The sequence below is a fragment of the Neodiprion fabricii genome, chromosome 6 (genome assembly GCF_021155785.1).
Source record: "Neodiprion fabricii isolate iyNeoFabr1 chromosome 6, iyNeoFabr1.1, whole genome shotgun sequence".
NCBI lineage: Eukaryota > Metazoa > Arthropoda > Insecta > Hymenoptera > Diprionidae > Neodiprion > Neodiprion fabricii.
The window spans coordinates 16,286,702-16,302,362 of NC_060244.1; the positions used below are offsets into that span (position 1 = coordinate 16,286,702).

At 40.2% G+C, this 15,661-nt stretch overlaps 2 protein-coding genes across 7 annotated transcripts in view; one reads left to right on the forward strand and one right to left on the reverse strand.

The window, feature by feature from the left end:
- LOC124184990 (fasciculation and elongation protein zeta-2-like) overlaps positions 1-15,661 on the forward strand; it is a 467,596-nt gene that overhangs the window by 24,102 nt on the left and 427,833 nt on the right. The gene's annotated exons all lie outside the window — the stretch shown is intronic.
- The window catches only part of LOC124184913 (protein groucho-like), a 134,896-nt gene that overhangs the window by 4,765 nt on the left and 114,470 nt on the right, over positions 1-15,661 (reverse strand). For all 6 annotated transcript variants that reach the window (XM_046575126.1, XM_046575125.1, XM_046575124.1 and 3 more), the window contains one exon: positions 391-516. In XM_046575126.1, coding sequence (XP_046431082.1) covers positions 391-516 — 126 coding nt within the window. The remainder of the gene's footprint in view (positions 1-390; positions 517-15,661) is intronic.

The following is a 15,661-nucleotide window of genomic DNA, read 5'->3' on the forward strand; positions in this document are numbered from 1 at the left end:
GCCGAGAGAAATGAGATCGGACTAATCTTCAACAACGTGAGAATAATTGAAGGCATTCTGTGGCTGGCAATCCTCGATTCGGGATTCTCCGCCAGGTGGCGGGAGTCCAAAAACTGTTCTCGCGACCGAATTGGCGCATGAAAAACCGGAGAAGTTACATGAACAAATTAATTCTGCATTAACAATGCGACAGTGAATGCTACGTAGTCACAAAATGTAATAAAATTAGTAAACAGTAAGATAGACAGGAAAATTAACTGCAAATTTGCAGTTGTCGATACTGTGAATTTCATGCGAGACAGTATGATTAGTCAACGTGAATCCTTTATAAACTTACTTTCGCTCATTAAAATACATGAGGTGACAGAAATAGAAAAATTAACTACTTACGTGTCCGATATCTTTGTCTTGCTCCTTTTTCATCTTCTTAAGATGCATATGATCGTGGTGTTGTGGATCCGGAGTGCTTCTTGGTCGGCTATACTTCTCTCTTTCTGCTGGGGATATTGAATTTCTCTGGAACATAAACAGGATCAATAATTATCACCTCGAATCGTAACGCACCATTTAACGAGATCGCGAACGACTGTGTAGGGACGACGCAACTCGTCATCTTCAATATTTACCGACACAGGTTGCGTATATCACGTCTCCTACACATACAAAAGGTCGAAAAGGGCGGCTATAAATATGCGAGAGATAGCGATCTTCGCCACGTGCGATAGGATGGGCAAGTCGAGAAAGGATTCGCTCTGCCACAATATACAATCTACCACAAATGTCTTAACTTTAATATTCTCACCATCGAGAACAACAAGATGACAACTTACTGTAATATTCGTTGTATTCCATTGATTTATCAAATTATTACGATACTGACATTCCACTGATCGAGTCCAAAGCTTTTTAATGAAAAAATGTTGATTCATATTCCGTCGTTTCTCATAAATTTATCACAAGGTATCGATATTGGTAGACAAGTAAAGAATTTATAACCCATAGAAGCAATTCTGTTCGTCACGTCTGAAGAAAAGATGAAACGGGCCATTTCGTCTATACATTCAGAATATTGTACGCAAATTTTTTAATTAGTTGAACCATCATAACTTCATGATGAATATGAATCAGTAAAACGAATTATCAAATTTGCAACACAAGACTACTTGAAATGGGTTATTGTAAATCATGTGAATTTAAAATTTATTGAAAAATATCACTCAATGATCTCGGTTGCCTACAGAAGTAGGTGTTGGTCAGCGAAATCTTTTTTGAACGATTTCGAAAATAATCCCATCACGACGTGTAGCAATTTTTGCAATTCTAAAAGTAAACATCTCACGATATAAACGAACACACGTGATTATCGTTCTACGTCAATCATAGAGCAGATTCGAATGAAGGTAATGTAAGGTAATGATGAATACATGATTTTGTTTCTTCGCAATGACAGAGTAGGTAAGATGAAATGGAAATTCCCTCGTTGCATTTCAATAGAGGTGATATTGAGAACAGAAGAAAAAAAAATTACCCAAGTCTCCAGCTCGACTTTTTCCCCCGTACACAAGTATAGTCAGCCTGAAAAGTGAGTTGAAGTGGTTCGGGGCGGCAAAAAGCCTGCGAACAAGGCGCCGACTCTTTGTTGAAATGCCAGGGATCCGAATGAGGGGCGGGAGTGAGGGAGGCTAACGTGATTCTGCTCGCCGATTTCACTTTACTGCTTTACGCCTTCGTAGCTCTCCCCTTAACGACCCCACAGATTTACACGGCAACCCCTCGTAAACCGGCGAGAACCTCCACCTCCACCTCCACCTCCGCCCCCGACACCTCGCAGTCCTCGCGATAAAATAAAATAGATCCCTCCTCAGGCGAGGTTCTGATAGATTCGAAGAGTCGTATTACTTACGCATTTTTCAACAGCGAGAATAATGGCCCGCCTCCTCTGCCTGTCGTTTCTTTCTTTATATATACGCGGGGCAAAGCAGCGGATCTGACGGTATGTAATATTCAGAGGTATGCGAATCAGGCGGGACCGGCTGCGTATAGAAATCCATACGTTACCTCCGCTTTCTCTTTTAGGTCTCTGAGTAGTCACCCATTCGTTTCAATTATCTCGGGAGGAACGTGGGAGGGAACCGGAGGAGCTTCGGAAGCTGGCGTAGGGATGTATATAAGGCACGAGGGCGGGGATCTATCAATTTTTATTTCCCACAGCGACGGCTCGCTGCACCAAACCCAGTCTTTCCGCTCGCTATGTGCGTGCGCATGTGTGTCTTGGCTACCGGTTTTCCGCCCGATAAAACATCCTCGCGAATCTCCCGTTACCGCCTCTCGCGTATACCCAAATTCGGCTATATGCGTATAAGTTTCGAGTGGATTAGGTGTACCGGTTGACCGATCCGTACGATCGGTATTCTCTATTTTCTTTTTCTTTCTTTGCTGTTTTATGGCCAACAATAAATCTGTTTTACACACATTAAGTCGACGTACGCTGTTACAATTTGGCTTCAAAAACACCTCATAGGTTTACGCATTTTCTGAATCTGCTCATCATCAAGCGTCTGCTGTATAGCTCAGAATCTACAATGATTAAACGATGTTGATTTGCCCCTACGTTAGCATTTAAATTATTGGCTTCACGCTGTCTGACTCTGAGCATGAAAACACCGCTACAAATAAGTATTCATAGTATATTTACAAGGTATCAATAATCACACGACGATGTAACTTTAAGAAAAACCTATTAATTAGTAAACTTGATATCGTCTAAATTTCGGTTAAACGCAATAAAGCTACTAAACGCACTCATATCTTTCAGACTCAAATTCAATCACATTCATTATAACTTACTATACACTAGATTTTTTACCCGATCAAGGATTGGTACACGATCATAAAGTGGAACACCACTTTACCACTGCTGTATTTCCTCAACCCCCCCCCCCACAGAACACGAATTTGACTTTCAATTAGTTCGCTGCTTAGGAGGCGGCTCGCAGAAGCTGCTCTAAATCGCAGGACTAATTTCAGGCCGCAAGGGAGAAAAAGGGGTAAGAGAGAGAATGGATCGTAAACGGAAGTTAACCTAATCCTACCCGAGCTGTACCTACCGCGATGGCGATGGCGATGGCGATGGCGACGTAACGTAAAGTAACATATCGTAACGTAACGCAGCGCAACGCGACTCGACCTCACTTATCTATCGAGCTATGAGCCTTATCTTTACCGCTGTGCAGACTAGAAACGCCGAGAGTCGTCTTCGCCCTCGTTGCATGCCACTTCGAGATACGGTTCCCATTCCGGCACCCGTTTCACCCCCCCCCCCCTCCCCCCCCCCCCAAATCCCCCTTCCGGTCCCCGTCACGCCGGCTTTCCCCCGTTCCACTTCCGGACGATTTCAGTACCACCGTGCAGTGGTTCCCCGCCGATATCGACGAGACTCGGGTATCCGTCTATATATACATATATATATATGTATGTATGTATGTATGTATGGATGTATGTATGTATGTATATATATATGTCTCGCTATCTGTCTATCTATCTATCCGTCGGCCGAGAATCGGCGTATATAGTTAGCGTGAGCCAGTCAGGGAATGGAAAGGGCCCTCCTTCCCTCCCCGGGGTGCCGCCGTGGTGGGCGGCCGCAGATCCCTCGAGTAAATCTCCTCTTCTCAATTACCCCTACCCTCCTCCGACTTCGCCAACCCGAGTCACGGCAGCCCTCGCCACCTCCTTCGCGCGCTCCATTACCTCGGAAGCCTTCGCACCCCTCGGTTCTGGTGGAAAACCGACGTGAAGTACACCCTGAAAAAACTCTCGTAATTTTTTTTCCCCCCCCTCTTTTTCTTACTTTTTTACCTTTTTCTTTTTTCACCCTCCTTCTATATATATGTGCGCGTGTGTGTGCGTGTATGCATGTACACCTGCTCTTTCCCCCGCTTCTCTCTGTGCCATTTTTTTCTTATTCGATTTTCTTTTTTTGCCCCGCCACCAGTTCCTACTCCTTCTCCCTCCCCCTCTTTTGCTCAGCTTCACTCTTTCCACGCGAAGGGGAGAAAATTGCACGTCGAAAAATACTCTCATTCGTATTTTCTTTCTCCATTTCTCCCCCCCCCCCTCTCTCTCTCTCTCTCTCTCTCTCCCCCTCTCCCCCCCCCCCCCCTCTCGCTCGCTCTCTCTCTCTCTATCTATCTATCTATTTGTCTTTCTCTCTCATCCTCGGTTTTCTCCAAAATTAGCCAACCGAGAACGGATGACGCTAACGCGACTCACCCCTCAAGCTCTAACGATTGTTTCACCAACGAGTTTTCTCGCTTCGTGGATTTAAAAAAAGAAAGGATATATAAGAACGTACGCGAAAAAAGCGAAGTAGCAAAGAGAGAAAGACACCTGTCGCCAGAGGACAAAATTACCACAAACGTGCACTACTTCCCAAACTTTTACCCGGTTAAGCGAAAAACAATAATATGTTTATCGTACCTAATGTTTGGCGCATTCAAACACACATGCACTACATGCTGCGACATGTCGTTGATGCAGCCTTGTCCCCACATCTCGGCTACGTTCTATCTGATGTGTGAGCTAAAAATTTTCAGATTTGCTAAGCTATCTGCATCCATCTGACGCTTTACGTAATAAATCATTGTGAGAATCGTGGTGTGGCTACGGAAAAGGTACCAAATCTGCTTGCAATTAGTTGTAATAGCTTATTCAGACCTGTCGAAGCAGAACTTTGACCAAATGTACTGCAAATAAAGTATTCGATAAATCCGTTCATACTTTATCATACATGTGTATGCTTGAATGTTTCAAGAAATTGAAAACCCCAAAATACTAAACGAAAGGGCATGAATTGTCATCGAATTTATTTCGTGTATACCAGTTGGAAAGCGATTCGAATGTGAGGTTGAAATTTTGACAAAGAATCCGCAGCAACTTGGAATTCTGTCACCATTTTCTGCTTTAGAAGAAGAAAATAGGATTGTGTGAATTGAACTGAATATATACACACATGTATTTGATATGATATTCAAACTGAACGGTACATATAGTATACGCGAAGAGGGTTTCTATTAAGATTTCGGTCATGATTGAACATTTTTAATGTGCTTTACATTGCTGTACGTTCATATTTCGTCGCCGTATGTCCCTTTAAAACCGCGAGGGATCCCATAGTACTTACAATGTAATCAGGCGGGTGGTCTTAAAAAGAGAATGATGGATCATTGTGGCCATAAAGGTAGGTGAACGGTACATCATACTCAGCGTAAGTGCCTGCCGCGTAACTTTGATGCTCGGCCAACGTAGTTTGTGTCGTGCTAGAGATAGGGACTTTGACGCGAGTGTCTACGCCTGCGAATTTCCCCCTAGTGATTGAAGTTACCTTGGCGGCTGATAATACCTCAAAAGTACCGGGGCGATGATCAAGCATAGGTTTAATTCGCGTTAGTTCGGTTTAGATGTAGCAAATACCCAAGCTTGGATTATTCGCCGACTGCAGGGATCTCTTCTCTGGTCTTACGCGGAGGAAGAAAATACGTAAATGTATACGGGTAAGGTGGATAGAGAACGGCGGTGCAGCAAAGGGTGAGGGGTAAGGAAGCCTACGTAGGAAAGTAGGCATTTCACCTACTACAGGTGCAAGGTGGTGCACGATGTTGCTTGTACCGCGATCAATATAGGTACAAATCCTGTGTAGGTAAGTGGTAAGGTTGTGCCAGGGCACAAGCTACTGGAGACCGGAGGCAACCACTGTGGACTAGAAGAGACCTCCGCAAGGAGGTGGAGGAGGAGGGATCTCCGGGGTTGAGACGCGAAGTGCAGAGAGTGCCGTACTCGGGCTCTCCTGGCGGTGGGAGGCGGAAGGAGGCGAAGGTGAAGAGACGGAGGGTTGGGGGCGGGTTCTGCAAGGGTGGTAAGTGAGTGAGCGAGCGACTCCTTCGGTACGCCCCAGCCGTCTCATCCCTTTTCCGAGACCCTTTCCACCCCCGCGTATACCTTCTACGTATAGCTGTGCACCAGCGCCTCCTTGCCGCCCGTTTCGCCAGCGCGACGGTAAGGTTACGAGCCAAGCCCCGTCCCCCGAGACCCCGCAAACCCCAGCTGGTACAAGATTGCACGCAGGGGTTCTCATCCGTGGTGCAGGTCTTTATATTATGCAAAAAAATATCCCCTAATTCCAGTGAAAATAAATGGAAAAATTACGTGCTGCTGGAGGTGTTTAAATTTTTTTGTTTTTTTTTTTGGTGCACATACAGAGGAAACTAATAAAAATTTTGAGAATAGCCAATTCTATGATTGAAAAGTTCTACAAGTTGGATTCTATCTGCGGTGGCTCTACATTCAATTTATTCCACATTGCGATGGTTCTACAGGACTCTATCCTGCAAGTGAGAAATTCTTGTGAGTTCGTTTCTATATGAGCACGTTAAATTCGATTCTTCACGCGGCATTTCTACATGAGCAGAAACGAGAAGCGAGTCCGTAGGAACATATCTAACTTACTTATGTTGAACTACCGCATATAGAATCGAACTTGCAGAAGTTGTCTCTCGTAGAACAGATTCATGTAAAATCGATCCTCTCCAAACCTCATGTAAAGCCACCGCGTGTAGAAAGAAACTTGTTAAAACGAACTTGACCTGCGCATGTGGATTTCTCGCATGTTCACATACATTGGAGATAGAATCGCAAAACGTAGAACTTTTCACTTGAAAAAATAATTTACGTAAAATTAGTACCACTTTAAAAATTTCGTGACAGCAAACGTAGATGTACGTAATTCAATTTAAAGAAACTTTATAGTCCAGACAAATGAAAGCAAATTTGACCAATGAAAGATACATTCGTAACAGTAAAAGACTTTATTAACTCAAGACTACATTTGTGGATAGTAAATAAACTACTCAACATGTTCATATACAACTGAAATTTAGTTGTTTCGAGCAAATCATCTTTCTGGGTCCGAAACGCTGTGAGATTAGATTTGTTTACAGGGGGATTCTACATTTTTCGGGTGACGGCAAAAGTGTTCAAGTTATTTCTCTCGTTCCTCGGTTCGTTTGTTCGTCAATTTTTACGTAGGTAAAATCTCTTAAATATATATAAACTTTTGAACTTAGCCTCGTAGAGAATTTTGAATAACTGTTCCAAATGCCGATCATTTCTTAGGAATAGAAATTGAAAAATAATTAATTTTTATTGTACAGACTCGTAGCTAATGATTTAATGGTAACTGTGTCATAATTATCCAATTTTTAGCAATTCTTAATAGTCTTATAAAATAAAATCATAAACAAGTGGGAAAAACGTTGTGCTCATTTGATTTTTAAAAAATTCATCGAGTTTTAAAAACTACCGCTAATATTTGTGGAACAGTATACAAAGTTCAAATTTTAAGACATGCTGTGTTTTCGTTCGTGTTTTCTTAACAATTTGGAACAAGGTATTCACAATTTCAAATTTCGAATGAAAAGTCGGATACGACGTATCACAAGTACATAAAATCGGCAGATTTGTATGAAAATTGATTCACGATGGATTTGTTTTGGGGAGGCTTTCTGATTACAGATGCAATGTTTACAACGTATTTTAACGCAAGTAAACATACGTCATATTTACGACCTATTTTTCGCGGTGGAAATAATATTTTCCAACTCTCTGAGAGTCTAGTTTCATGACAAAAAAATCGCATTATGTACTTTCACTGCAGACTGACAGTTCGAAACTAACCTTCAACTGTAAGTCGATCCAATTGATCTAACCCAAGCTTTTCTAGGACAGAGAACAGTAAGCGGGAGTTTGAACACCCTTGATATTGAATGTACAACAGTTATCCGAATCATCTGCGTTTGGTTGAAATTTCTGAAACTTTTCACTCATCTCTAATTTTTTGAAAACTTTTAGGGGCTCCAGAAGTTCATCGCAAATTATTACATCAATTAGATTTAGAGGATGTTACCGTACCTACCTACATATATCCGAAAGTGGAAACAAGAATGTGATATTCAGCGAGGCTTAAAGACTGGGACAGAACTTCAAGCACTCACTGTAGCTCTGCGATTTTTAGGGAAAAAGTGATTCGGATTGCAGTAAATTCTTAAAATCTTATCACCAAGTTTTTGCGGTGATTATGATTCGACCGATATACAGAGACGGGTTTGGTAATTTTAATTCATGGATCGTAGCAAAAATAGTGAACCACGAGCTACCCAATTCTAGGTACGTACAAGCCTATAAAGATACCAGAGACGTGAGAGCGACCCGTTTTTTCTTTTTACTTGGTTTGATTTCTTTCACCGGAGCCCCAGGATTCTCTACCCTGGCATTCTCTGTCTCTCTCTTCGTCTCTTTCACTCTGAAAAGAGTCAGGCTTTTATATACCCTATGTATGTACATAGGTTTGCGCGCTTTCAGAGCCCCGCGAGAGAGAAAACGACAGAAAGGAAATTTGCATTTTTAAATTAACTCGCTACTGTTTGCAGCTACCTCGAACCAGTGCCAGGGACGCGTTTTACCATTTTACCATTTTAGCATTTTGCAATTTTACAATTTCACAATTATTTTCTTCATCCTCCGGCCGTCTGACGCGATCCGCGGGGGCATTACGTTTACTCTCGCGATAATTTCAGCCAGTGCCGTTTCAAGTTTTTACATTTCCATTATCCAGAGTCCGCCGGCCGTATACAAGTAGGTCCCCTCTGTTTTCGGCTGAGGAAAAAACCTACTTCATCATTATATATCATTGCGATCGCGACGCTACGGTTAATTACCCCGCTTTTTAAACTGTTTTTTAAATCTGTTTTTATTCACACAGAGCTGCGTGTATTCATATGGGGAATTCTGTATCAAATCTCGAGGTCATCGGCCTGACCCCGTCGAATTGTGATATCCTATGGATTTTGGTTTTCTTTTTAACTCAAAATATGAGCTCAAAAATCATAAGATTGAGGAATAATACGATGAGCGAGATTTTTCAAATTGACCACAGTTTTTTACAGAATTCAGAGCTCAAAACTAAAATATTTTCGCCATAGTTCGAAACTGAGATAACAATTGGTATTTTTAAGAAACCTTGTTTGCGCAGAAAAAAAATCAAAATTCATTGAACATCAAAACCCGACGGGGTCAGAGGCCGATGACTCCGTGATTCGGCTCAGAATGCCCCATGTACTAAATACATAGTCAGGATATTATTTCTTATTCTACAAGTACGTCAGTATTTCAGATTACGTAGTTGAAATAATTTCTTACTACAGACACATGGAAAACGCAAACTCGTTCAAGTGACTAATTTGTTTATTTCTGTATGCGAACAACGAGATCTCTTAGACTAGTGAAGAAATAAGTCGATTAATGGACCGTAATGTTGGATCTCTTCATTTCATTGCAATGTGAAGGGAAAATTTTTAGTGTAATTCCGAAGGCATAAATCCAAAGAATTTTTCGCTGTTATTTCTTCGTACGATCCGTACAACGCAGCTCTAGATTTTTTCTCTTTGACTGTGTAAGAACGGGACGAAAGCTTATAGATTATTTTGAAAATCGAAATTTATAGATTACGACGATACGATAAATAATACTGCAACCGGTAATAATAATCGAAAACCTGTATCTCGCATATATTTTCAATATAATAAACCTATTTCTTGATACAGAAATAAATACGATGTAGGAAATAAGAGAAGAAAAAAACAATATAAAATTCTTTACTGCCGTTTAAAGTCCCAAGTCGTGCGGTCAGATCCCATATAAAAAATACAATTTTACGATGCCGCGGTATTTGATTGCCATCTTAATTTTCGGGAATCACGTTACCAACAGACGATGCTAGATTTTTGGTAATCGGCAGATCGTTTCTGCTTATCTTGTTATACGAATAAACGCATTTAGTTAGGAACAATCACTTACGTTGCGTTATACACCCGAGTCTTGCGCTTTTCTCTAAATTTCTTTTCATCTTTACCTCTATCAGCCCGGTAGCCAAACTGCGTCGCTACGTGTCACGATTGTTTCTTGCATCCGACTTCATCCTGATTACAGTGCGACCAAAATATGAAGGGCTTAACTGAATATCAGCGTGAAAAAACGCGCGGAGATGCAGACAAGTGAAAAAGGTACAACGAGACTGCGGCTCCAACTACCTTCGCCTGGTTTACTCGAGGCCAGAAGAGGTGCGAATTAAATAAAATACAGTGAAAAACGTATTGAAGAGAAAACAAATCTAAGCTAAGTGAAGTTAAGAAATAAATTACGCAGGGAGTAATGGAGCAGATAAAAAAATAAAGCGATCGTACTTTGTGCAATTTATTTTTTGCTGTTTTATTGGAAATTCAAATTTCTTGTGAATACGATTAAAACTTGTTTGCAGTGAGCTGTATGTACCTATTTCGAAGGTATCGATTGGTATATTTATTCATTAGATATTTTAGTAATAATATTTTATGTATACAATTGTTCACGCGAATTGTTAAAATTTAAGTATACTTATTAGTTACAGAAATTATCGTGATATAACGATACCAGAATCAAAAGATAAATTACAAAAATCTATTTTTCTTTGTCTTTTAAACTAGAATAAACTTACGAGAAATAAAAATAAAGTCAACAACATCCTATAGCTTAGGTAATATTTTTTTTTTTTTTTTTTTTTTTTTTTTTTTTTTTTTTTTTTTTTTTTTTTTTTTTACACTTATTGATGCATTATTCACAGATGTCATTATTATAGTCGTAAGAGTTGTTATTTTCCCCGGGGCGAAGGAGCGAAGCGTTGGTTTAATTCATTGTTGAGTTTTTCGAGTCTGCAACCGTGTTTTGAGTCCGGAAGATTTTCCCCTCGCTCTCCCAAACGAGATTAGGTACTTCATATCAGGGGGCGATGCTCAGTGCGACTATTCCTACTTCGGTTGTACTGTAATTCATAGTTTTGTGTCTTTTAAAATTCCAACACCTGCACGCGATTGAGGCAATCGCTTAACATATTATTCAAGATGTAATCTGGCCATCTTTTTGCACACAATGAAAGCTCATATTTTCAAACCTGCTAACACCCCGTCGTTCTTCAACACCGATCTAAGTTCTCATCCATCTCGCACCAAGCATTTTTTTGTCACAATATTCAGAGATCTCTCGGTTTAAAATGGTGAATTAAATTTCAACTTTTTCTGTTTAGCTTGTGCTCGGATCTTTTCGCGATGAATCGTGAAAAAAAAGTAAAGCTTCAAATTGAAATCAACGAAATTAGGTATTAATTTTGTACGTCAAAGGGGATACGTGATTGGATTTTCAATTCGTACTGTAGGTTAAACCGTAAGTCGTACTCAAAATGACGTGAATACTTTTTAGTCGAGATTTATTTGGCGCTGAAAATACGATAAAATACCCGATCGTGCTCGATAAAATCTGGCGTGATTGAAAATGCAATTTCCGAAACACTTTTGAAATCTTGCAAAATTTACCGTCTATAAATCTCGTCTGGTAATCGAGCTGAACCAGTTGTAATATAGAATCAAACAGAAGTAGTTTAACGATCTAAAAAATATTTCAACAGTTACGAAAATTATTTCCCACAATTTAATAAGTACACAGAAGTATCGACAAAAATTTAAGTGGCGTTTGCAGCTTCAAGTGAAAATGGGTTTGCATATGTCGGTGGCCTCCGGTTTCGATAACTCCCGGTAAAGCTGATCACTTTCCGAGAAAGTCAGGCTGAAGCACGAGTCGGTGTAGAATAATGATTATAAAATACGAAGCAATAATTATAGAGCGGCGGTATATATACCGTCGAGCATTTACGGCCGGCTCATTAAATTACGAACTAATTACCAACGGAAAATTATTTAAAAGTTTAGTCGCTCGTAAACCAGACGTCGTAAAAGTCAGGATACTTGGTTCCAGCATTTTATAGGCTCCTACCGGGTCTCCTATCACCGGCGGGTATCTGTGCCACCGACCGCCGTGTTCACATCACCTTCCCTTCTCTCTTACTTTCTCTTTTTATTTCTCATCTCCTTTTTCCTCTTCTTATCTCTCTCCTTCCATTCCACCCCATTTCATGCCCGTGTCCGTCTATTTATTATTACGACAGCGACGTGGTTAGCATTGACGGTTACGCGAGCGTAAGGCTTAAAGTGCAATTCGGTAAGAACGGAGCTTCTGAGTTTAAATATATATGTGTATGGGAAAAGTGCCCGATGCTCCGCACGGACGTAACAACTTATGACAGCGCTTGCGATATCTACAAAATTCATCCAAGTACCTGGATCACGGAAATTGCGTGATAGCTATGCCTGTTATATTTTGCCGAGTAAAATTGAAACCATCTTCCGTTTCGTTGCGGTGAAAAGAGACTAATGAAAGGATTTAAAATTGTCTCTTGCTTCAGACATTTATTCGGTGTTTGTTCGAGCTTATTGTTTTTACCGTGGTTGCACGCAGCCGACATGTCGCAAATATGAACGTGGAAAGTATCATTGGAATTAGCCATCTTCCGAGCACCGCAAGAATTTCTCATTTCAAAATCAATTATACTCGTTTCAGGTCTAATCGTATTCATTGAAACAATAATCAAAAAGTATGAGAGAGCATTCTTTCAGAAAAAAAAAATAAAAAAAAACCATCTCCAACGTTTCAACCGTATAACAAAACAGGCGGTTGCGGAATTTCAGTACTAAGAACCGTTTGTTGACTTGAGATAGGATGTGAAAAGTGCAGAAATTTCAAATCGTTGCTGAAAAAAACATGACCAAGTTCCGCAGGATTGAGGCTTAATACCGCGATTCCTCCGTCCTACAACGTTTAAATTTCGCGTGACCTGTGTAATAACACATCCTCATGCCTACGCGTGTGACACGATTGCTGCAAACAGTACGGAGGCGAGATGGAAAAAATGAGTTGTAAAAACCGCAAGAGAAACGGTATGAAAAACATTGAGGATAAAAAGAAGTAAACTACAGCGAAACGTGTAATAGGTTTCGTGTACAATCTCGTAATCGGGATATTTATTGTATTGGCCGCATTTAGCAAAGCGCGCACGCAAATGCCACGCCAGACCATATAATATAACGATGCGATGTCATGCCGGGAGCTAAACTACTTGACTAAATAGAGACGGATGATAAACCGAGTGAAGTTTTGAGAAACAGCTCTGGCGCAGGAGAGCGCCGTACAGCAGTCGTGCCACGGCTAGACGGGGAGCGAGGTGAGGGTGGTTGAAAGCTGGTGAACACGACAGACGTGAGTTGGCTCAGTTTAGAATCGTCGAGGAAGATAAGGGGCCGCGAGAAACCGGAGGGAACGTTTCAATTAGTAATTAAAACGTGCCTAGTCGCCCCGCTTGCCGCCGCCACCGCCGCCATCTTGTAAATTAATTAATGCGTCCCTAACGAGATCAGAGGTGTCGGTCGGTAAGGCAGGGTGGAAGAGCGAGAGAGCGAGGGATGGAGGGAGAGAGGGGCTCACGGATGCTGCGGGAATAAGGGAGACTCCAGAGTTCAGCGAGACCCTTCTATGCTTGGTAGCGGAGGCGAGTGTCGAGATGCCAAGGGTGACGGGTGAATTAGTCCATTCCTATAAGGGTTGCCGTCCAGGGCAGAGTGGAGGGAGGTCTGCCGACCACGCGGGAAGCCCTGCCACTTCCATGTAGTAGCTGTACATGGTTATATACACCGACCTTATACCTCCCTCCCTCTCTCTCTCTCTCTCTCTTCCGCTCTCCTTTTCAACCCTTTCGCCCTGCTCCCGGCAGCCGCCTATCTGGCTCACAATATAACGCAGGACTATAATTAAAATAAATTACGTCTTTGGCCGCGCAAGTCTTTTGTCACTTATATACATAGATATTATACGCGTATATGAGAAGGGTATAATCTTTATTGCTGCTAATGTTGAAAATATTTGTCGTATTACGCTGGAGAGGGGGGGAAATTTGAGCATGCATAAATGTCCATATGGCATGTTGAAATATTTTTCCTTATTTTGACGAAGTGTTTTTGACAGTGATGTTTGTGATTTTCTACAATCTTATGCATGAACGGTAACTTCATCGTGAAATCTCTAATGTACGTTATCGCATTGTAAAGTGCAGTATTAGACCTATACATGAGTTGCTGCTTGGTACAATAAATGTTCATTAGAGTTCGCCGGGTGTTGGATGCTCTCGTGATATAAGATCTCTGTCAAAGAAATATTCTAAATTAATCCTGATTTTATTTGACAGATAAACCGATATATATGTATTAGACTGTATCTAAACAATCAATCCTTTTTTTATTAAAAATTCAAGTGGAAAAAATTGTTCCAAATGATGAAAAAAAGGTGCCGTCCAAGTTTCAATTCTTAATATTAATATTTAGAGGTGCATCAGCGCGATTTTCTATTTCTCATTTAAATAACATGGGTTTTTTTGTTTAATTTGGAATTTTATAACTCGTCAATGCATTAGTGTACTGATAAGACCACAACGTATTTTTGTAGGGAGTTGAATGCTCTACAAAAAAGGTCTGTTTTCATTTGATGATAAATCTATTCTTTCAAAACTTACTGAAGGTCCTTAAATACCTTTTGACGTTAAATAACTTTTGAAAAAGTAGATTTAACGTAAAATGATAACAGACCTTTTTTGTAAAGCGTTCAATTCCCTGCAAGCATACGCTCTGGTATTATGAGTACACTAATGCGTTGACAAGTTATAAAATTACAGTTTGAAAAAAAATTTCACATGTTATTCAAACGGAAAATAGAAAATCGCGATGATTTCTAAATATTAATACTAACAATAAGAGCCAAGACTTGGACAGTATTTTTTTTCCGTTATTTGGAACAATATTTTCGACTTGAATTTTGAAAATAAGTAGTCGTTTTTTTTATAGAGTTTTGTGTGTGGGTCATTTTTTTTTTTTTTTTATTAAAAAAACGTTATTTGAACAACAGACGTGGTCAGAACTATCCAATTTGTATAATGAGGTGCAACTACACGATTTTGCATTGACAACACATTTTTGTATATATTTGATTGGCGTATTTGCTCAATTAACCATTTTTTCTGATCGAAGAAGTATACATTACATTTGTAATAAAATTTTTAATCAGCACATTTTAATCGATAATAAAAAATGAGTGTATTGATTAGATTTCGCTGTTTTCTCTCTGTTATTCGTACCCGTTTTCAACAATTGGATGGAAGTGAAAAAAGAAACTTTTGAATGATATTGAAAATAGTCAATTAAATTGAATTAAACATTATTTTTGGAAATCAGCCAGTGCTTCTTTGAAATTAATATAAATAAATAAACAGAACCAAATATATATACGAGCTAGCGATTCTTCGAGTCATTGCCGTAAAACGAAATCCTGTACATTTCTTTTTTCCTCCTCCATACCATATTTCTTTTCTTTCGCTCTCCAATTATTTCTACTTGGTGAAATAAAAGGGTCGCAGGTAAATGCGGCGGAGTAATTAATGCTCGGGCACACGTCGCGAGAGAAGGTTGCAAAATTTCTTACGTCTCGACAAATATAAAGAAAGATTTTCCCGCCGTTATTAGCGAGTGTATATGACGATATTATTTGGCTTTGCAATTGAATTCGTGAGACTATATTCCATGTTACACGAAAGGGGTGAAAGAAAAGATACACATGAACAATACAGAATTATACATAAAAT